The 23307-nt window shown below is 43.7% G+C and overlaps 1 protein-coding gene across 4 annotated transcripts; it reads left to right on the plus strand.

The window, feature by feature from the left end:
* Positions 1 to 27: 27 nt before the first annotated feature.
* LOC135917472 (N-acetylated-alpha-linked acidic dipeptidase 2-like) lies at positions 28 to 23198 on the plus strand. Of its 4 annotated transcripts, none has more exons than XM_065451037.2 (19): positions 28 to 147; positions 375 to 629; positions 1329 to 1422; positions 2576 to 2827; positions 3581 to 3740; positions 4299 to 4427; positions 5997 to 6119; positions 6988 to 7159; positions 9253 to 9340; positions 11456 to 11524; positions 12628 to 12713; positions 14476 to 14678; positions 15414 to 15477; positions 16339 to 16403; positions 16886 to 16965; positions 17360 to 17450; positions 18476 to 18728; positions 20210 to 20288; positions 22857 to 23198. In XM_065451037.2, exons 3-19 carry the CDS (start codon positions 1346 to 1348, stop codon positions 23155 to 23157), a joined length of 2292 nt encoding a protein of 763 aa, XP_065307109.1. In that variant the 5' UTR covers positions 28 to 147; positions 375 to 629; positions 1329 to 1345; the 3' UTR covers positions 23158 to 23198. The 4 variants fall into 4 exon arrangements, with proteins under 4 accessions (XP_065307109.1, XP_065307108.1, XP_065307111.1 ...); XM_065451036.2 differs by having other exon boundaries at positions 375 to 618; XM_065451039.2 differs by lacking the exon at positions 20210 to 20288 and having other exon boundaries at positions 375 to 618; positions 22857 to 23030.
* The last annotated feature ends 109 nt before the right edge of the window (positions 23199 to 23307 follow it).

The raw sequence follows: 23307 nt of genomic DNA on the forward strand, positions 1-23307 counted from the left end.
CGTGGGTTTGTTTTGGTTGGTTTCGCATTGGTTTCGCAGAGCGCCCGGTTTCAGAGGCGCGCTTTGAGAGCGTCTTAAAAGCCTGCGTTTGCACGCCAACTCATATATAGAGAAATTTTGGCTAGACTTAAACTGCTTCTAGTGCACGTACGTTGAAATCGTTCAATCACAGCGTTTTTAAATACCCTGCGTACTTATGTGTTCACCAAAGCGGGTGACATGAAAGGTCTCGTGGCTAGCGCGTGCGTAGTGCTTTGGCTGCTTTATGAACCCATATGCGGTCATGTCTAGTCAGTCTGCTTCGTACGTCTGCTTTCCTTCTGCATTTCGTCTGCTAGATTTTGTAACCTTCTTCTTCTTCCCTTTCGTTGCAGTCAAATCGCCGTTATGACATGCACGGCGGCTGTCACTCTAGCGTGGAGGCGAAAGAAGAGGAAGTCCGTGCGCGCTGCGTTTCGCCGTTTTGCTCAGTATCCCGGAGTGAGTACGTGCCGATATATCACGAGGATCTTCATCTACGTCTGCGCCGTTACGCCATTTTGCTGCTTCGCGATCGAGAGCTCTCCTTTCAAAAGGACAAGTTTGCTCAGGCCTGGCTGCTGACCAAGTGTGCCCTAGGTAATCTAGATGTGCGTGTTCTTCGTTATAGTGTCGGGCCTAGAAAAAATATTTCCCGGTTACCTCGGACATGCGTCTGCGCGTTGGGTTGTTTGGGCCGTTCGTTCCATACGATCACAGCTGTACTCGGCGCCCGAAGTCTTAGGCCATAAACTAGTTGGCACTGCCTGGAAGCAATGAATATGCTAGCAAACCAGTCATTATTGCAGGGATTGAAAGGCTCATAGTAAATTATTATTCTCGCATTCTTTCATTTCGTCTGCTGATACTTCAGTGACTACAATTCTACATTTTCTTTCTTTTTCAGTAGTACGATTATGTAGGTTTATTTCATATAGACAGATAGTTCCGATATAGTATAGATTGAGCTTTGAGATATGAGCTGTGTAGGCTGTGTATCTTTTAGTTCGCAGTCTGCATGCAAAATTTATTTTAATTATAACCATTCGTTTATATTGTCTTTTGAAAACTGTGACCTATGGGGATCTTTAGTGGAGGGTTGATTTTTTTTGGGGGGTCTTTTATGATTAGGCTAGGTTATCGGCTTAGCTGATTGTGCACCTTGAATTTGGGAGTAAGACGTCTGCCGCATCTGCCTTTGGTTTCATGGTGACATATATTTTAAGTGTAAGTGTCACACTTAAAGTCACCTGCATACTGCCCATATTTGAAAAATAAGCATGCCATTTGTTCATGCGCCCTTGCCGCAGGCAGCTGAACCCCGACCATGACTGAAGGTAAAGACACCGTACCATCAGGAGCACCAGAAGAGCACGCTGCCCTTCCTGAGGCAGAGACGAAGCAGTAAGGCATTCGATTTTGGCATTAAAAATTCTATACAAATGTGTTCCGGAGAAATCTGCTAGAGGAAGCTCTGGTGGGTTTCCGCAAGAGAAAAGTTTGTTATCCATCTTAATGCATCAGGCTCTTGCAGAGAAAGACATTCATGGATAACTTGAAAGTCCGTGGAAAACTTGGAATGTTTCAGGTTGTGGGTTTCTCTTTGCAGCTGTCTGCTCCAGTAACATGGACAAGAGATTGCCTTTGTTGAGGATGTAGAAAAATGTAACTGGCACATATACATTTTGGCGCTACTGTTTTAGCAGACTACTGGGAAGACCACCAAAGGCAATACTAATTGTGATGCTCTGCTCAGTGAAATTGTGTAATGGCCTCTCTTCCTCATGTAAAAAAGGTTGTCGCAGTGATGCAGACGTACATCTCCAAGAAATTTCACGCATCGGAGGAACATTACGTCGCATACTGATTTGAACATGCTGCGACCAGATATGTCACCCACCACATGCAGTGCCCACATTTGCTTTTTGTCCTGGTGTTGTGCCAAACATATTGGCTAAATTTTTGCACAGCTATTTGGCTTGTCATGGCTGCAAATGGCACCAGAGAACACGAAGGATAAGCAAAGAGAAAGTGCCTTGTCATCGTCTCGTTCCCCTCATGTTGTCTGGCGCCATTTGCAGCCATGTTGGCTAGAGCTTTCTGCTGGCGCAAGTGTGTTACTCTGCATTGCGCATTTTCCCAGCTCATGGTGGTGCACCACTTATGGTTAAAAACGAAGTCAAAATGCTGCAGGCTGGGGCTTGTCTCTTGTACATGATTTCATTGCGGGAGCGATGTATATGTTTTCAACGTTGTAAGACAAGCAAACTGTACCGCACGTTCGTGGCAGAGGCACAAAATGTTGCTGCCCCACGAATTCTGTTGCAAACTGAATCATGGGAGGTTAACTTTAGCTTTACAGTTATGAAAGAGGTCTAGTCCTAGAGGATCAGGAGTGTCAAAGGTGTTGATTTCAGCAGGGGCCCCAGACATATACGAGGTTGTCCGTTAAAGTAAGGTGAGAAACAATGCTGATGTGTGGCTTTTTTTTTTGTGTGTGTGTGTCTGTGTGTGTGTAGATATATATATACACATACGTAAAATGCTTGTTGTCCAGGGTCATTCGATACTTGCCTTTAGCAGCGGTCATCGGAGTGGTAGTCTTGGTGGCTGGCCTTGCCTTGTTGCTGTTGTCCACCCGTCAACCCCCAATGAGGCTGCAGACAGTTGTCCCCACTAGCAGACACACCCACACCACTACCAGAAAGTTTTCCGCAAAAACTCCCCACGCCAAGCCTGCATACAAGGTCATTGCGCCTGCAAGTGTCCTGGCGAAAGTGAGCAGGCCCTACTTGCGTCGTACGCTCAGGTATGTCGTACTGCCTCTAAACCTTTCTGAATTTGTTTGGAATGATAGCCTTACTGGTGTCTGTTGTCTCCCCTGTGAGCCATGCATTGGTGACACCAGTGAAAGTGCTGGTTTTTTTTCCTTCTTTATATCTTTAATGCCAAGAGAAGAAAAAGCTAACGAAATAGTCATAGTGTACCATGGAACATTAGCTGTCCTGGTACCATGCCCTAGGAATGCTGTCAAGTTAGTGGGTGGACATGATGAGTGGCTTTTGTTAGGGCTAGCATATCCCAAGATGGACAATGTAACGCCCCTGATGGCGCGTGTCGGAAACTGGCGGCAACATTGTGATGAAATAGCCAACAGGGTGATGTGCGCTTCAATGCATGATAGGGCCATTGTGCTTAAAGATGAGGCTTGAGAGGCCAGGAATTTAGTAACAGTTAGTAGTTTTAATACCCAACTCTGCTCCCGTTTGTAAAAACGTTTGTTACAATGGAGAACCAATAGCTGTGATAAAGCCAAAGAACTGCACACATAGTACGTGGTTGAATCTTCATCTCGTGAGTCAAGATACTAATTGTTTGTGCTGCTGGAGAATTGGTGCTCTTTTTCTTCATTCCGTTATCATGCTTTCGTGCTGCTTTCTGTTCGTGCAGCATTCATATTACTTGCTTTCATCCGCCAGTTGGAAGATGTCCAGTTGAGCGTGGGGTGAAAGTGTTACTGGAAGTCATGAAGACTTGGCTGACTTAAATTTCAACATTTCAGGTTTCTCTCTGGAAAGCCCCACCTGACCGGTACAAAGTACAGCGAAGAAAACATTGTCGACTTCATCGTCGGTCAGTTCCGCAAGCATGGACTGGACACGGCTGAGAAAGTGCCCTACCGCGTTCTGCACCAGTATCCCGACCTAAAGAATCCAAACAAGGTAGACCATCGTGTCTGTTCGTCGAGATATTTTGATGTGTTTCTTGGGGCTGATCATAGCTCTCGGATGCGACACACAGTAGTGCAGTAACACGAAAAGGGCATTCTCCGCACTTTGTATACGATAATGCCAGGTGGCGCTTGAGCAACATCTCTTGTCCTAGGCACATAACTATTACACCAACTCCTGCAATTTTGTGGCCGTCATGTGGTGTGGGAAACTGAACGCCGGGAGATACGAATGTTTTGTGGGAAAGACAAATATTAAGGGATGCGAGGAATGCCCCCTCAGTTTTCCTTTTCTTTAAAATTAGAATGGTGTGTATTCAGTGAGACATTATGAACCACTCTGCAGGAGGCATCAACGGAAGCTTTTTCTTACAGTGCAAGAATTTCTGTGTTTCCCATGGCTCTGATTGTTACTAACATGCGGCCAAGACTTCTTTCCATTCAGTGCATTCCTTGCATGCATATCATTGCAGAAAGCTTTCAGAGTAGTTCAACAGACAAATGTACCGATTAAATGAATCAGTGTAAGGCGTCGTTATACTCCATTCAGGTGCAGTTGGTGGACGCAGAGGGAAAAGTGCTTGATGAGGCAAAGTTCCAAGAAGACCCTGTTCCAGGTGACCACACCCACACCGTGGTGCCTGGCTACCTTGCGTATGCACATCCGGGCACAGTTGAGGTGGGTGCCTGCTGAAGTGTCTGATAGACCAGGCCTGAAATGCTATGTAGTCAAATTTCTTCAGTTTTGCCCATATAGGAGATGCAGAACTGGTTCTAACTATGCGGTGTCCCGTTTGAAAGAGCCTAACGTGTATTGGTGCCTTATTCTTCAAATTCATGGAGGTTGTAGCATCGTCTGCATTGCCAACTACAAGCCATCATCATCGTTTCTTCGACTGTGTGGCTTGGGTCGCACAATAAAGGAAAATGTGGTCTTGTCACTGGCAACACTGGGACACTGTAGCCATTGCTCTTTTGACCCACCTGTTTCTTAAATAATTCTAGCTATGACACCGTGCTGCATCAGCCTCCATTGCTCCCTTCTGAAATTAATTGTATCTTTTATTGACATCATTTGGAAGTGGTACTATCATTAACATTTGCTGGCATGAAATTTGTAAGAAACAGTGAATTAATAAACCTGATCATGCAGTAGGAGGCGTAAAAACAGGCTCTACTTTCAAGAAATGTGCCAGTTCTATGCAGTCCACAGAAGATTCGCAGTAATGACTGCGACATTATTGGCTCTAACATTTCTTTTTTTCTTTGATTTAATCTTTCTTGCTCGCGTTCTGCATGAGAAGTTATTGTTCATTGTAAGCAGTCACAAGCACATTATAATCGAGGGCAGATACCGGCAACATTCACGTAAATAAAGTGTCATATGTGAGAAATAGTGTGCTGACCGCACTGTTTACTTGGTTTGTACATTTCACATTTTGCGCACCAGGGGGCATAACGGGACTCACGAATTCAGGTGACCCGTGTGGTTTTACATGGTGTATTTAGAGCACCTTCTTTATCTCCACAGTTGAGCATTGAGTGCGGCTGATACCGGTTACATTCAGCATAGGAAATCAATCTGAGGCAGAAAAGAGCTCACAGCAGCTGCTATTGCAAAGGCTGTGATCTTGGATCGTTCATATGTGCTTGAAAGTAATGGCGGATTGCCTGATACCCTGAGGGAGCACAAACAGGCCGATATGGCCCGTGTGCTTTGGGAATGCCAACGCCATGAGGAAGAAGGACCAGGAGGAAGGGGGAAGACAACAGCAGGACCCTCTGAAGTGGCGTGCCTCGCTGAGAGATGCCAAGGCGCCCTCCTCAGCGAGGCACCCGAAGACCAGGAGTGGGCCGTCCAACGGGCCAGGGCCGTTGCCGAGGATCTCGGAACATTCTCCTCGGGGGATGGACCCCTGGCAGCGTACCCCCAGGCACCAACGGCAATAGCCGTTGGACAAATAAAGTTTATTCCTATCCTATCCTATCCTATCCTATCCTGAGGCACGAAGTAGCTACTTTTGCCGGCCAACATAATGCACATGCAAAAAGGTGGGATTCCCATGCCGACATGTTGAAGCCTTGCACACACAAAGTACATGCCTGAACGTCTCTCTTGCGGGCAAAGCATTGTTCATGCTCCACGAATAGGCGCTCTTTTTCTTCATTTAACTCTGATGAATTTATGGGAGTGGACAATGACGTCTAAAATCTGTGTTGAATGCTAATAGCCGGTGACTTTTTGCAGGCAGATGTAGTGTACGTTGGCTCTGGCACATACAAAGATTTGGACCTGCTGGAAGCCAACAATATACCCGTTAAAGGTCGCATCTGCCTGGCACGATACGGTGGTGGGCATCGTGGTGGAAAGGTATGTGCTTTTGCGTATACCGCGAGGGAATGTTTCAACACGGAGTCCCCCATTCTACTTTTTTTATTAAAGGTAATTTAAAACATAGTGCTTTCTTCACCACCTGTGCCATGTATTACTGCCCCTATAGAGGCCTGGCTTTCAGACTGATGGTTCAAAATCACATCAATTTTTTTCTCTTTCATTTCTTTTAGTCTTTCTACATGATTACATCCTGCTTAGTAAGCTGAACCTCAGTGTAATGAACGTGGATATAGCAAAGTAAATTTAAAATGTTTCTTGTTGATATCAGTCCGATGACAAATATGTGCTTACAATGAGTATGGGCTATAACAAATATAGTTTCATGTTGAGGGTGACTTCGTCATCACAAGGTTTGACTTGCATGTTTTTATACATCAGTGGCACAGCATGGTAAAAAGCCCAGTGCGATTATGATGTCGCATACTTACCTGGTGCAAGAGCGTTATTATCGGCTGTTAATTTTTGAGTACATTCCTGTCAGTGGATGCTGGTTGCCTGAGCCAGCAGGCGGAACAGCCATCGCTCCAGTGAGGCATTGCCCCTATTGACATATCAGGCATAAGTGAAAGTATTCCCAAAAGCAATCTTCTGAGAATATGGCTCCTGGTCCCTCCTGTGACCATGCACGCCGTGTGTACACTCTGCACCAGTATGGAAAAGAATAGCTAGTGTTCAAACCCCGATCCTGGCAAACTTGCAAGGCACAAGGTCACTCACTGCTGTTTGCTACGTTGCTAGTTCTCGTGTCGCAGAATCCTGCTTCTTTGTTTCTTTTTAACTCCTAAGAGCATTGCTATGGCATTGCTGTGGACGTGTGGTGAACATGCCATGGTCGCCGTGACAGATCACCGTGTGCCAAGAACGTGGCGGCGTTGGAACCATTCTCTTTCTGGATCCCTCCTTACCGAGCACGACAAATTTCTACCCAAACTCGACTGTTGTGGACGGTTCGGCGCTGCAGCGAGGGGCCCTGTTCACATTCGCTGACCCCGAGACGCCTGGCTACCCGTCAGTTGGTAAGCCTGCACTCGTCTCTGAGGCCTTGTACAGGTGAAACGAAAATTGTAAAAGCGTTTGTTTGCCCACTGAACCCACTTCACGGAAGCTGGGCTTGTTGCCCCTATGCGATGCTAGAACCCCATAAGTGGCGGCACGTTGCAGTCTGATGCGCACGCATGTGTGTTTTGGAGCAGTGACAATGCACGATGATGCTTGATGAAGTTAATGGTGACCTTGCGGTGTAAATGTTGATGACAATGATGGTGATGCTCATAATGATGAGTTTTGTTTCAAATGCTCTCACATTAACAGCCATTGCTAGAACAACCAGACAGTACCTTTTGTTGTAGCGGTTTTGACGTCCACTTATCGCAGAGAGCATAGCACGTACGGGGGGAAAAAAGCAGGATGCAGATGATGTGCACTTGCGTAAGATATATGGGGCGGTCAATTTTAAGTTTTAGGGCATTTTTAAAAATCCCCTGTTGGGGATAACATAATTCTAGTTCCTGGGCTGGACTACTCAGAGAGGAGACGGGCATTACTTGCACAATAAATCGAAACACATATTCAACCAATTAACAAATATTTACTAATTATCTCCCTAATTAATGAATTCACTGCACATATGGAAATTTACTAACTGTAGCTGGTGTGCTTGCAAGGTGTATTCAGTCGGAATTAATTTCCAGAATGACACCAGTTTGGAGATATGTACCATCAAACGTGCCTTAAATATGCACTGTTCCACTTGCTTTTTTAACAATGTGCATCAAAATGCATTTTGTTAAAAAAGTAGGTGGAACAAGCACGAAAGTAACTTGAACGCCAATGTATTTCGTCCCACTCTTTGAGAAATAGTATTTAGAAACTGATGTTGGTCCTAGAAATTCACTTCAAGTGAATACGTCTTGTAATGTAATTGAGATGTTAATTAGTGAATTCTTATTAATTACTTGAAGACGTGCTTCGATTTTTTGTGCTATCAATGACTGCCTCTTCAAATAATCCAGCTCAAAGAGAAGAATATTTCCTGTCATAGGCGACTATTAAAAATTCTGTAAAACTTAAAAATTATCAGCCCATATATTTAAGAGTATCTAAAATTATCTTCGATTACTGTAAAAAAAACAAAAACAATGTATGTTTTTGATTACAATGCAACAAACTTCTTTCTGGTGGGCTCTCTTGTGGCCACATCAGGATTGCTGCATTTTGCATGCAGTTGAACCCTGATGTAACAAATTATTGGATATAATGAAGTGAATGTAATGTTTTCTGCTTACACTGGCATGCAATGAATATATGCTGACAGCGAATGTCGGGTATAACAAAGGCATTTTCGTGCTGGATGCACCTTTGTTATACAGTCAAATCTGAATATATAAGGGACCCTGATAAAGCTAATTATTCTACGTATTTGATGCGTGAAACTTATTGACTGAAACTCACGTAAGGTAACTTTCTCATAATGAACTGGACATTAGATATACGTATCAACTTGGTGTGCCCGCTGTCAATGCCATCAAGCCCTTGAATGTGACGGACCGCCTCGCTTGATGCTTCAGGGCGCTCTGTCTGGACTGTACTGTAGAAGGTATACACAATTTGGTTCATCGAGGGCACTGTCCTTAGGGCATTCTCGAGAAACCGCACCGGTGTGTTCTGGTGCAAGGATGATCGGGTGAAATGGTGCACCAGGGTGGTGCACCACCATGTGTACACCGGTGCGGTTTGTTGAGGATGCCGTTTAATGACGCTGAGAAGCAGTTCAAAACAAAATTGAAGTAAATATTACTACCTACTGTACATTGTTTCATATTCGTTAAATGGATTCCTCTCTTGCTTCTTTTCTTCACTGGAAATAACAAATCTGCATATACTGACCGCATCACAAGACTTCATTTAGGTTCATTACAGGCATGTTTAAGTTTATCAATTTATCTGGTATATTGAACTGTCTTTAGCACATAACCCTGTGTGTTGTAACCAGCTTTGGCTGTAATAAGGTTTGGCTGTAGTCGGATAGGGAGCCGGAGAGCTGGCACTACCTGTTAAGACTTTCATGCTGTGTTAGATAGCATTCCCATTCGACACAATCTGCTTCCAGATGGAGTTTATCGTGACACCAATAGCAGTGAACTGCCCCGGATCCCGGCCCTCACAGTCAGCTACAACTTTGCTAAGAAACTGCTGGAGTGAGTACTAAACTGCCTACTCAAGGTTTCTTTCAACATGACATTTAGAGGGGTTTCTCGGCTATTTTAAACCAGGATTAAAATGACTTGTTATGAAGCGTTGCTTTCAGTAATCCAGACTGACCAAAGCAGTGTGGAAAGAGCATATCATTTGATACAACTAGCGGAAACGTTTGTGCATTTTTTAGCATTCTCGTGTGCCCTTCGATCACTCTATGCTATTTCACAATTTACACTGGATTTTTCTATTGCATTTTTGCATCGTTTGAGCAAAATATAAGCCTCATAACCCCTTAACTGCTGAAGACAAGTTGTCGTGGCATTGTAATTTTGACATATAAATAGATGTTACACAATGCCTTTTGCTAGTTTTTTTCAACAAGAGCGTTCCAGGTGTCACAGAAAGGCAGTGAAATGCTGGCTAGAAAAGAAAAAGAAATGAAGATCCGCACTTCTCGTAAATTTTTCTGCGATTTCTCATAGCAGTCGAGGGGTTAAACTAATCACGTAACATTATATTTTCAAGCAGCTGGCCATAGAAGCAACAGAAGCAGTCAACAATCTACGATGTCATATTGTCTTAGTCGAGGAATACGGTGTAGAGTCTAGAATCTAAGGAAAAGGTGGTTCTTGCAGATACCGTTGTAGTCTGTAGGTACTTGACAAAAATTTAGTTTTGGTTGTTTTAGACTTGCTTATAACTTCTGTTAGCCATTTCTGCAAGGAAAGGACTTAAGTCCACATGCGGTGACAACAAAAGCTCGCACACCATGTGATGATGTTATTGTAAATGCTGGTTTGCTCATAATAACACCTTGAGAACAAAAAAAAAAATTAGGCCTGAAGTTGTAGCTTTAGGGTGAAGGTGTCTATCAGCTACGGTGCTGGTGCACTTGTATAATGTATACCATACTTTATAGCATGTACTGCTGCAGCTTCTTGCTGTATTTCTGTAAAACCTGCTTTGGCAGGGATGGAAACTTTTTAAGACATCACAGTTGAAATATAAAGGCAGTCTTCTTTGAAGGTGCAGGTGCATTTAAACAATTTTATGATCCACACTAGTGAGCAAACTAATTTATTACAGTTGAAGTTATATTTAACGAAGTGATGACCACGCTTGAATTACTTTGTCAAATCGGGAAGTTTGTAAAATAGAGAAAGGGATTGTTCAGCCCTTCGAAATCTAAAATTGTAACGTTGCGACACCCGAAAAGCTACCACGGCACTGTATTTGCCGCTGACGCATGCCTGCACATGTGAAAAGTAACATGACGCTATGACAGGCTGCCGATACGCAAAGAGGCGGAGAAGGAATGCAGTGATTGTGCGAGCAAGCCAAGCAAGAAAGTTGTGAGGAGACAATTAGTGCCATTTGTTGCATAAACCATGAAATAATGAAAGCAACGACCGCCACCCTTAGCGGCATCTGGTATGTAAGAGTGCAGCCAACTGCTGAGTCCACTGTTCTGTGCATGGGCTCGGCGTGCAGCCTCGTGAAAATAAAGCTAGGGCCATGACTAACGCGCGTAAATGTTTTAACGCGATAGCGTTAGAGTGCACAAACCAAAACCCGCCTATGTCAAAATTAGAAAAGAATCGCCACTTTTTTTACCATTTTTTTTTTCAGGAAAATCTTCATTAAATCGGGTTTGGTGACCAAGTTAGCTTTGTTAATTCAGGTTGATGACAACAATGAACTCTATGGGTACCTGCCAGGGAAGGTACCCATAGAGTTAGATCGGGAACTTGGTAAAATTGGGTTTCATTAGATCGAGCTTTAACTGTGCTTAATACATTTGACCTTATTGATAATTTTACCGCAAATGTAAATGTGTGACATTAAAATCAGCTATTGTTCAAGCCTTGTGTCATTGCCAGAAGCCCTCAGCAACAGCCTCCAAGTTTTGGTTCTCGCGTGTGCCGAGTTTTAGTTGAAGCATTTTAGAGCAGTGGTGGTAGATATTAGACTACGTGTACAGTAAAGTTTCGAGCAAATCCGGTTATTTCGAACATCGACGAAGTCAGGAAACCATAGACCATGTCAAGGTCACTACTCGGAGAATGAATTGAGGCATGTTGGGCCTCCCACCCCTTTTTGTTTGCGCCATGCAGCCAGATGGATGGCAAAGTTCTCAAACTCAGTGGTGGTGCTCGGCGAACTGGACCCATCAAAGGTGGCAGGTGAGCTCGTCTATAAGCTTACTTGCTGAGGAGGTGTTGCTGGGATAGTTGATCGGTCGCTATTGTTCTAAAGGCAGCATACTTGTGGGCACATGGACGATCACAAAAAGCAGACATACATGAGTTCTGAACTGCAACTAGGAGCTCACTTAGCATTTATTCTTTCTTTTTTTTTCGGTGTGGTAGCACTTAAACGGGTGCTCTCTGGAAGTTTCAGTGTCGGTTGTTGGCAGCGACTGCTGTTTATTCCTTTTATTGTGTGGTTGTATTAAAAGGGAAAGCGAAGGTAGTGCGAAACAACAAGGACAGAGAGGAAGAATATGGGACACCACAAGGCACTTGCTCGCAACTAACAGTTTATGCAAACAAACAAGTATTTAAAAGCGAGCAGAACCAACTTCACAGTTGCCACAGCTGATCAGGAGCCACTTGTTATGGGTGAAAAATCAGGAAAAGAGACGAATACCGAAGGGAAATAAAAATGACACCACAGCGCAGGCGTCAAAATGCTAAAGGTGACGACCATGTCACTCATCTCATCACATAATTCATCACTTTCAGCATTTTGACCGTGGATTCATGACAGCTCGCCCAAGTGTCAACCTTACTATTAAATGGGAGTTCTCCTTGCAGCCTTAGCGTCTTGTTTCCAGCATTTAACTTAAGATTAGAAGATTTGCAGGGGGAAGGCATTTGGAGACAGATTTTTGTGTGAGCTGCATGAACTTGAAGTTGAATGAGAGTTAGTTTTTTATACTAGGGCAGAAAGACAGTGATGAAGTGAATGACGAGAAGTGACAAAGCACAGGTACTGGCTGCTTGCTAATTCTGTTGAATCTTTAACATGCATAAAACTTATCTCAAGCTTGCTGTGTTGGTCTAAATGGACGGCACCTTTTCGCACCCAACATAGTGACTATCGGCCACCCACAATTGCTACATATTGCTATGTCAACTATGACTGGATTTTCTGTTAGTACTTTGTATGGTTGTGGCTATGTATACATCTGATTTTAGTATTTCTTGTAGACTAGTTGTGAAAATGGGCGCACAGGTCTGGGCTTTGTCGAGTGCTCTATGTGACTTGCGTTGACCTCTCCTAGGAAACTGCGGATGGTCGTGAACAACAAGTGGGCGAGGCCCATCGTCTACGATATCATCGGCACCATCAGAGGCCGCTTGGAACCTGGTGAGTATGCCAGTATTCTGGTACTCAGCGAAGCGAGCAAAATGTTCATATTAAAAGAACTGCTTAGTACGAGTTCCCTTACTGGACTCTTGTTGAACGCAGTTGCTTTAAAAGACATGTAGAATGAATTGGTGTCAGTTCGAACAGAAGTTGATTGTATGAACTGCAGACATTACGTAGAAGTGTTCCTCTCAAGGTCTTTCTCATGCATTGATGTTTTCCCTAATCCCTTCTGGTGCACATGAATTCTGTCTAATCAAAATTCAGTTTCACCACATTAAATTCTTGCATCTTCAGAATTATGGAAGGTGTACAGCTGAAGAAGTGATTGGGCATTTTCAATTTTTCAGTGAGTTTTGTCAACTTTACAGAGTGCAGACTCCTTGCAAGAACTCTACAGTAAAGTCGAATATGAGAACATCAACTATTTCATGTCTTGCGTACTTGGAAAGCACTTATCCAGCTGCCTGAAAAAATATGACTGATGTGAAACATCATGAAAAACAAGCAAAGTGAACCCACTACATGAGGACATAGTGATGCCAGAGCAAATACTTGGCCATCTTCCTTTCAGCTTGTTTTACTAACAGACTTTACATATATATATATATATATATATATATATATATATATATATATATATATATATATATATATATATATATATATATATATATATATATATACAAGAAATGTTTCAAGATGTATATGCAATGCATTTTAAATATCGTTATTTTTATCTGTGCTTTCAAGGGACGTATTCTGAAACGTTCGCCGCGGCGAACTTTTCGCACTGGCCACGCCTCCGCCGTAGCGGCGCGCGCTGAATGGCTGCTTTGACAAAACCGGAAATGCACTTGCGCCACCTGAATTTCCGGTTTTGTCAAAGCAGCCATTCAGAGCGCGCCGCTACGGCGGAGGCGTGGCCAGTGCGAAAAGTTCGCCGCGGCGAACGTTTCAGAATACGTCCCCAATTTTGATGCACCATTTTGGCATCCGCAATTGTCCTTGCAGCACCTGAGCAGCACCTAAGCCTACGCCTAAGTGTTGTGCAAAGTAGGCTTTTAGGACGTGTACAAGCACTTCTGAATTTTAGTCTAGTTAAAATTAAGCAGAAGTACGATCAAATAATGCAGAGAATAGATAACCAGTTAGCAACAGGTAGAGTGCCAAGGAAAGGGAAACTCTGTCAAGTGTGGCAGAGAATTGGATGCAGTGATGAGACCACAAAATTTGTGGGTACAGTCAGACCTCGATACAACGAGCACAGATATGTAACTAATTATTGGATACACTTAAGAAAATATCACATTGTGTTCACCGGTATCATATAACGAATAGCATTTAAATCAAAAGTATTTTCTGTGCAAGATGCAAGTTTGTTTATAACATCGTTTTGACTTATAGAATACACCAAACTCTTGCAGCACAGAGATAACAGAAGATAGTGGGCAGATGCTCTTTGGCTGTAGTGGAAGTCAGTTTGTGGCCATAGCCAGTAAACCTGTACAACACTCTGTTGTTGGTATGTAGCAGCACAGGATGTAAATCCAGATACCAAGATGCTTGCTGAGGCCGCGGAAATACTTTTCTTTTTCTTGGATCTCATGGTCCGCTAATTTTTCACGCCATCTGTGCAAACTTTTTCACTCAAAGAAGCGCCCTCATGAATCTATAGAACTCCGATTAGGCTGCTGCTGATGATCACGTCAGACAAGCACGTTAGCCAAGTCACTGTACAGTACGGAGCGGGCTTGCGCAGATCGGTACAGCATCACGGGTACCCATCACGACGCCTGGGGATTTGGCACCATTGACCCGTCGTCGTCGACCGCCAACATCCTCGAGCTCAGTCGGATTATGGGTAAACAGCTGAAGCATGGCTGGCGGCCACGGCGCACGGTGGTGCTGGCGATCTGGGCCGCGGAAGAGATTGCCATCGTGGGATCTGGCGAGTGGGTCGAGGTATGTGCACTGGAAGCATTCTGTCAGTTGCACCAGATCCCTCTACGCCTCTTAAACTTGATATGCAGTTTAAGCGCATTATGCAGCGTACGTGTTGACCATCACGAAACTAAGTGAAAAAAAAAATTGTGCGTGTTGGCGGCTGCATGAAAGTGCATTTCTCACTCCATATTAGGTTTATTGAAGATATAGGTTTTTTTTTTTTTCATCAAAGTTATACAGGAACTCAAGTCATTATGAGTACTGTTTCATTGTTGTAAAGTATCCAAAAAATTTTTGCATTTCTGTAACTTAATTAGCTGTAACTGTAACATAATTTGGCTGTATTGCTAGTGTAATGGCCATGCGAAGTGAATCCTTGCTCCATTGTCGTTCTTGTAACTAGAATCTCTCAGTGGATTCCCTATGATTTCTGAGTTAAAGCTGCACAAAGGACACAGGAGATGTGCAGGACAGACTGCTCAACAATGAAATTTGCTAAGACCCACTACTAGCCAAGTGCCTGTAGTTCTTAGGTTCAGACATGTGTACGTGTAAGACATATACTTTATGGCAACAATCAAAACAGGTGTTATGAGAGAGCAAAAATGCCTGTTTTGTTTGGAACGCCCATCAGGTGGCCAGGCTTCCATCTGCAAAATTGACACTCAAGTGGTACTGCATGCTATTTTTATTCAAGTTTCCAAGCAGTACATGCGTCATTCTCTTCTTTTTATTTTGCTTTTTATTCTTTAGGAGAAGCTGCTCCTTCTCAACCGTGGAGCTGTGGGCTACACCAACGTAGACAACTGTGTCTCTGGTCAGTGAATTGCTTACAGTCCTGAGATTCTGCATTTTCAAGAAAATCTGAGATCTGTGAAACTCTCACACATGAATGGTTTGCGGATGTGTGCGATGCTGGGCCGGTTGGTTCAAAATGGTCATGGTAATTTAGCGCAGGAAACGAACGCTGACTTTTTTTTTTCCTTTTGTTAAACTTTATTTCTGCTTAGTTTTATCATGTGTGACAGGTGCTCGCAACAATCAGCTCTTGCTGACACGTGTTTGGTTATTTTATCCTATTTATTTTCTCTCATTGCAGTAAACCCTTCAATTGTGAATCGACGCTTTGGGGTGTGCATTCTTTTCTCCGTCACTCTTTCCTTCTTGTGCTGTTTTACTGTCAAAAGTTGCAGGCGTGCGCTTGCCCAAAAGATGTGGAATTTCGGGAGCCCGATGTTTCGCATGCATGGCCTCGTCTGTCATCCTTTGCTCGCTTTACCTGGAGCTTTTAAGTAACTTCTGCCAACTGCGCAAAATAAAGGTTGGAATGTGTGCACGAAGGGAACAAGCTGTGATGACTGGAAAATCACGCTTATCACTGAGATTTTGTTTGCATAGCAAAGAAGCGTCCTTGTCCCCAAGTGGGGTAATTGTTTTTGTATTAAAATGTTGTTGTTTTTTAGCCTGAAACAGCGACATTTAAGAGTTGGAAAGCTGTCAGTCTATGTGCACCTTTATTTTTAAAACGTAAAATCTCTCCCACCCTCACAAAAAAAAACAAAAAAAACATCCTAGTATATCTTCACGCAAAGAGAGAGAGAGAGATGTTGAAAGTGTTGGATCTAATCTATAGTCCAACGTGCAAGCTGCTAATACCATGTGCTTTCATGTTCTCCAGGGATCATGTTCTTCGCCTACGCCTCGCCTGTGCTGAGAAGCTTCCTCGTGGAAACAACCAAACATGTGCGTATTCCTCGTGCGTGAATTCAACACGAATAATTTCAGCGGGAAGCATGCCTGTGAGTACTCGTCAGGAATGTGCAGTGGCTCATATGGAAGATATGATGATCACGCAAATGAGGTGGCAGCTCAAGCGCTGTGTTGATCCGTGCCAGCATTTGTCCAATTCGGTTTGCATGCTGCTTAGTGTCCAGGCCTGCTGCCTGTCAGCAGCGTTTTGCCATCCTTAGGTTATTAACCAAAAGCATTTGCCTTCAGATTCAATTCCCATAAACTTAGACTGCACGGGTATTCTGCAAACGACTTGGATCTTGCAGATTTTTGTTGATGCCACTGTGTGATAGATAATGTGAACATTGTTACCAGTGTCGAGGCACGTTATGTTAATGTGGATCCGTGCAGACCTGCTCGCGTAAACACAAATGCGCCTCTTAATCTGACAGTAATGTTTGATCTTGGGTGATGACTGAAGCATCTGCATGCAGGTCCCATTCAACGGTACCCAAACGTTGCACGACTACTGGTACGACTACGAGCATAGCATCTCGAAAACAACCAAACCCCAGTGAGTACTTATGCGGGGACCGGAGCTGGCAGTCTCTGGACATGAACAACCTATGGCTTGCACAAGGCAAAATTATGGCACCTCTGGTAGTAGAAACAAAATTATTACTACCACAGAGTGATTTATTATTGCGTGGAACAGTCCGGTATGGAAATGAATATCGATCTATTGATTGATTGATGTATCAAGTGGGCCAGTACTGTACTGGTATGTAACTGACAAAAGTAAAATTTTCCACTTGCTGATCTTTGTAGCTTTTTTGTGCTGCAGCTGTAAACTACATTTGAAATTGTGAATGCAACAGTTGAAGGCCAGTCTTAAATATTTTTGAAAGCAGCAATAGCAGCCAATGCACTTAACATTAAAACACTGTTTCGTCCACCACTGTGTCCAGGGTGTACCTGACCCACGGAGGGATGGACAACTCTGCCTTCAACTTCGTTGCTGGTGTTCCTTCAGCTATCTTCACCTTCCGACCCGACAAGGTGAGTCATTTTAAACCATAAGGCCTGCTGCTACAGTATTCATTGAATGATTCACTGATGACGTGCTTGCAAGAAGCGGGTTGCAAAGCATATTGAGTCAAGCAAAAGTCGTTGATTGGCCCAGTTGGCAATTTACCCCGCAGACAGCAGTGTGAGAAAGGCAAAGGGCATGTGGAATGCTCTGTCAAGAGTAGAAGTATGAATTTACTATAAACCCTTAGTAGCATCTACCAAACCTACGCAGAAATTTTTTAAGGAAACCTTTCGTGGTTCCACTTGTCTTACTAATCTGCGCCCACTAATGGACCCACTAGTTCACTTTTTATTTATCTCATGAAATGCACACTTCTAATCAAACACTATCAAAATGTCAGACACTATCATTCACTTAGACAAGTGTAATGGCCCTCCCATACAGAGTCTAAAGTCCTGTAGGAAAAAAAAATGCAGTTTGCTAGGTAAATAAATAACTGCTCACCGTAAATGCATTCTCTTATAGCCATTAACTGGGTGGTGTCATTTGACTCTTGCCAACACTTGACTAGCTGCCTCCACCGCTACCAGCATCCCATAATATATTTTATTATTGTGATGCCACATGTTGGGGACATTTTACAACACTGTCTTGAATAGTGACTGTGCTGTAAATTATATGAGCTGACCAACTGCACTCTTATGCATAATCTCAACTAAAATAAAATCTACAACCACTTGTACATTTTCTAGAACATTAGCAATATATGCCTGACAATGCCTGCTTTTCCTTGCGACCGATAAAAACGGTTAACGGTTATATTCATGTCCATTGAATGGTAACAGCCTCTGACCGAGAAGTGGTTATACTCAGTTAAAGAACATTTTTCTATGCTTCCAGATTCGAGATTCCAGATTTCTATGATCAGATTCAAGGAACTGTACTAAATTAACCAAATTTTTGCCAGGTCAGCAGCCCTCGAATGGCAGTGATTGTAAATGTAGAGAAAAAAAAAAGCTCATGTACTTATTAATACAGTGCCCCTCTGCAGAAAGTGTTCAAACTGGGCTCCTATTCGTCCTACCACACTGCCTTCGAGACAATTCGCCTGTTTGAGACCTGGATCGATCCAACCTACCACTTTATGGAGACGTGCACTCGATTCAATGGGATGCTGACGCTGACGCTGGCCGAGGCAGAGTTACTGCCCTACGACTTCCGCACCGTCGCCGAGGAGATGCAGAGTGGCATCTCCAAGCTGTCCAAGTTCCGCAAGCAGCTCGATGCTTACGGGGTGCCCCTCGGTGAGCCGGCAGCGGGGTCTGGTGCGCCGACGTTGAGGCCGTGTCATTGGCCTCTTTAAATTCCGGTGGAGTTTGCCTCATTGCCACGCATGTGCATGCCAGATGAAAAAAGCTTTATGCATCCTTTGAAGTCTTGTGGCCATAAAACCGTGGTGCAGTTTTATGAACGAGAGCCGGTAATGCACTGGTGGCAGAACAGGTGTCGAACACCGCCTGTGTAATGTGAAATGACCCCGATTGTGCTATCGTGTCATCCGTAGGCATCGTAACAATAAACAAAGAGACACTACACGTTGTTTAAGATGAACATGAGGAGACTTTGGAGTGCTCGACAATGGCTGGCCATCTGTGCAGATCATAGAATTCGTCTTGGCAGAGAGAAAACTGACCAGCTGTAAATGTAATGGCCAAGTGTAAGCTTGAGTTTTACCTCATCTATGTGCTTCTTCTTCAGAAGATTCACTTCTCCATTATTGGTTCTTCGTGCTGGTTCTTAAGATGTGCAGTATGGTCTACTGTTAATGAGAAAATCTCATTAGTATTCAACCAACGTTAACTTGAACGTATCATCAACTTCACCGGAAAAAAAGTTGGTATGATGCGTTTCGTAGACCTCCATTGGCAAAAAGTATTGCCGATACCCTTGCGTCAGAGCCGAACTGTAATCTATGCTGAAATATTAATTTGGTGTTACATTTAAGAATTGCTTATAATTTTTGGTTTCGTTCATACATGCTGCATGCAATGTAATGTGTACTGAACTACCTGGGCTCTTCTACAGCCTATCAGATGACCTTCAAGGGCGATTCATTTAACCTTGACTGATTAATCCTCTCAGTTTACTGAGATATGCACTTGCTTCGATGGGATGCTAAACCGATGGTCACCTAAACTGACTAGTTATCTCTCTGTTGCCATGCCTCTGTACTGAAAATTTTCAGAAAGCTTCCTTAAACCTCTTTCCTGTTTTTTCAGTGATCTTTCTCATATTTTCTTCCATACATTTTTCTTTCTCTCTCATGCACTGTGCAACTCTGCTTCTGTGCTGAAATGACATTGTTCTGCCATGTTATTTTCTTTTGCAATCAATTTGAACCTTAATGTAGCACATATAGTTGAACCTCCTTATAGCAAAATCACATATCTAATATGTTCATTAACACATACTCGCCGATAGCGTAAAAAAAATGCAGATCTTCTATTTATTAAATGAGATAATTCGTTATATTAGTGTTAATGATGTCGAAGTTCAACTGTATAGCAAAATATTCTATACAACCAAGCAAATCTAAAATGTTTGTCACTGACATCACCAGCACGCAACAAACATATGCTTGTAGCTAATATTGGGTACAGCTAAGGTATTTTCATGTTTGCCTGTTTACATCGCCTTCCTGTGATACATTAGTGCTGCAGGGCAAGTCTGTTACTCACTCCATTTAAGTTGCACTAACTATCAGTCCGGTTCATTTCTGGTCCAGACTGGCTGATCGAGGAGAGCTCTCTGTACAGCAAGGCCGCTCTGCAGTGGCACAACTGGCTGGAAAAAGCGAAACTAGGGTGAGCGCACTGTCGTCAGCTGAGCTGTGTCAAGTGCTGTCTCGGAACTGATTTCTTGTTTGCAGTCGTTGGTTTTACATCTGCAATGAGCTAGTCTTGCGCAATGAGCTTGAGCTAGTCTTGGATTTCTGCTAACTTGCAGTTAGCAGAAATCCCAAGTCTAGCTCGCGATTTCTGTCCCCTCGAAATTTGCTACAAAACGGACTGGCATTGCAGTTCCCTAAATGTTCCCACAAGATAGTGTGGAATGAAATTGTGCGATGTGCCAATTTATTTCATGGCAGGTTTTAGGTACGGATGTCTGTGGACTGGTTTCTGCAAACCCCTATTTGGGAATCCCTGTTTTGAGTTTCCTAGAACCTTGTGCCTTTTAAATCTCAATGTACTCAACCTTTCCTCTGCCATAGACAAGTATGGCTGTCACTGGAATTCATCCTCATCATCAGCCTGGTTACGCCCACTGCAGGGCAAAGGCCTCTCCCAAACTTTTCCAACAATCTCAGTCATGTACTAATTGTAGCCATGCCGTCCCTGCAAACTTCTTAATCTCATCCGTCCACCTAACTTTCTGCTGCCCCCTGCTACACTTCCCTTCCCTTGGGATGCAGTCCGTAACCCTTAATGACCATCGGTTATCTTCTCTCCTCATTACATGTCCTGCCCATGCCCATTTCTTTTTCTTGATTTCAACTAAGATGTCATTAACTCGCGTTTGTTCCCTCACCCAATCTGCTCTTTTCTTATCCCTTAACATTACACCTATCATTCTTCTTTCCATAGCTCGTTGCATCGTCCTCAATTTGAGTAGAACCCTTTTCGTAACCTGGAGGCTTACGAAAAGGGTTCTACTCAAATTGAGGACGACGCAACGAGCTATGGAATTCGTACGAATACAAATAGCCAACATGAGTACAGTCGTTATAAGGACGAATACCTTGCAGTGTGAACAGCTGAGGAGTGTGCCCGTCGACTTGTTTCTAGTTACAGTTTTCGACACTAGATGGTGGTGCTCGTCAGTGTAGGTTAGAGTTACTGTATATACTACCAAAGATACCTTTGGTAGCACATACAGTAATTCTGATGTCGATGGTGCTGTGTGTAGCCTTTCTTTTTATTAACAGGCTGCTTGAGCACTTGCATTGAAAACGTGGCGGGCCTGCATGCCATAGCTCTGGGAAATTTGGTACACTTTCTTCACATTTCGTATGGTACGAAAAAGGTTAAAGGAATACTGTCACGCGTTTTAGAAGTTGTAAAAATTCCACCACACGGTTCTTGCACATAAAAAAACATGACACTTGGCAAGTAGGAAGTTTGGAAGACATTTCTAATTTGATACAGTTGACTTCCATTAATTTGACCCTGACAGGACTGACAAAATTGATTGAACTATCCGGTAGGTCGAACTAAACAGGATGCAGAAAAAAAAACGTGCAGCAGAACCAACGTAACCTGTTGGAATCTACATACAGCGAAGCTTACGAGGCAGCGATCACGCGCGCCTTCTCATCTGGCTCAAGGATGCCTCGAAAGAGGATCTCTGCAATGTGGTGCGCCTTTGAATGTTATCAGCATTATAAGGGTCGAAAGAGGCAAGCTGGCTTGTGGTGCCATTTTTTGGGGGTACCCAACCTCCCATGTTGATTTAGTATTGTGCCTGATTGCACTGCGCAAGAAATTTTTGGCCCAGTTTTCCTGAAAGAAAAGGAAGCACCTTACAATCGCGTAAATACCACGACCAGACACTATGAGCTACAGTTGTTGCTTCAAAAATCCTCCAAGGGCAGGCCAAAAATAGCCATTTTTGACAGGAGATGGCATGCATTCAATGCAGTCATTGTCCACTAAGCTCCACCAAGACACACGGTGCCACTAAAGGTCACCGAGGTCACTGAAAGGTTACTGAGGTCACCGAATGGTTCGTGCGCAGGCCTGTGCTGACTGGTTAAGTTCGAATTATTCGGAAAAGGACAATTTTAGGATAGAAATAACAAAATGTTTGGGCCCATAGAAATACATGGGCGCCGGCCGGGATCGTGTTAATGGAAGTCTACTGTACTAAAGTTGGTATCAAAATGTAGGACCTGGCATCATCAACATTATCACGACATCGTGACATGGAGTGAAATTTGCCGACGTTGTACAGCAATAAAGTTGTGAAGATGCTGCTTGTACGAAAATAGAGTGCTGCACGTGTTTCTTCTGGAGCCAGAGTGACGACGAGAATGGAGCGACCCATTGTGTCACGAGATCATCCACGACCTTGGTGCCACAACAAACTGGTTCATAGTCAACTATAACAGTAAAGTATTCAGAATGTTCTGATGCTTGCCAGCATTCTTTGTAGGGTTTAGACTGTTTGTCCTTCATTCAATGCAACAAAAAAAAGGAGCCAGGCTGAGAACATGATTTCATATAATGGTGTAGAAGATGCAAAATGATAGGACACGTTTCAAATATAAGCCAACAAGCCCAACTAGGTGTAGTTAAAATGACACGTTAGGTACTGCCAGATGACCTTTCAAGATTTTCAGGCTATCTGTTTAAAGAGGGCCCTATTTGCGGCAGGGAGGACGACCGCCGGCGGGTCAACGACCGCATGATGCTGGTGGAGCGTGCCCTGCTGAGCCAGGCGCCCCTGAAGGGCCGGCCGACATTCCGGCACCTGATCTTCTCGCCCCAGCTGGCCAATGGGTACGCGGGCACGGGCTTTCCCGTGGTCCACGACCTTGCTTACCGAGCCGGGCGCCTGCCTGTCGCGGAGCAGGAGCCAATCTGGGGCCGCGTGCGGGCCTACATCAACAGGGCCTGCATCGCCGTGCGAACTGCCCGCATCCTGCTCAACCCCGACATGGCAATACCCACCTGAGCTCATTTGAACAATACTCATTTGAATTAAACGTAAACAAAAAGGCAAAAAATTTGTTTGGTTTGAGCTCACTCTTCAATTTTCTCGACATTCATTCTTTCAACTGGCTTTTCACAAGAGGTATTATTGTTCAGAAAACCGGTACCATAT

Source organism: Dermacentor albipictus, chromosome 7 (genome assembly GCF_038994185.2).
Source record: "Dermacentor albipictus isolate Rhodes 1998 colony chromosome 7, USDA_Dalb.pri_finalv2, whole genome shotgun sequence".
Lineage (NCBI taxonomy): Eukaryota > Metazoa > Arthropoda > Arachnida > Ixodida > Ixodidae > Dermacentor > Dermacentor albipictus.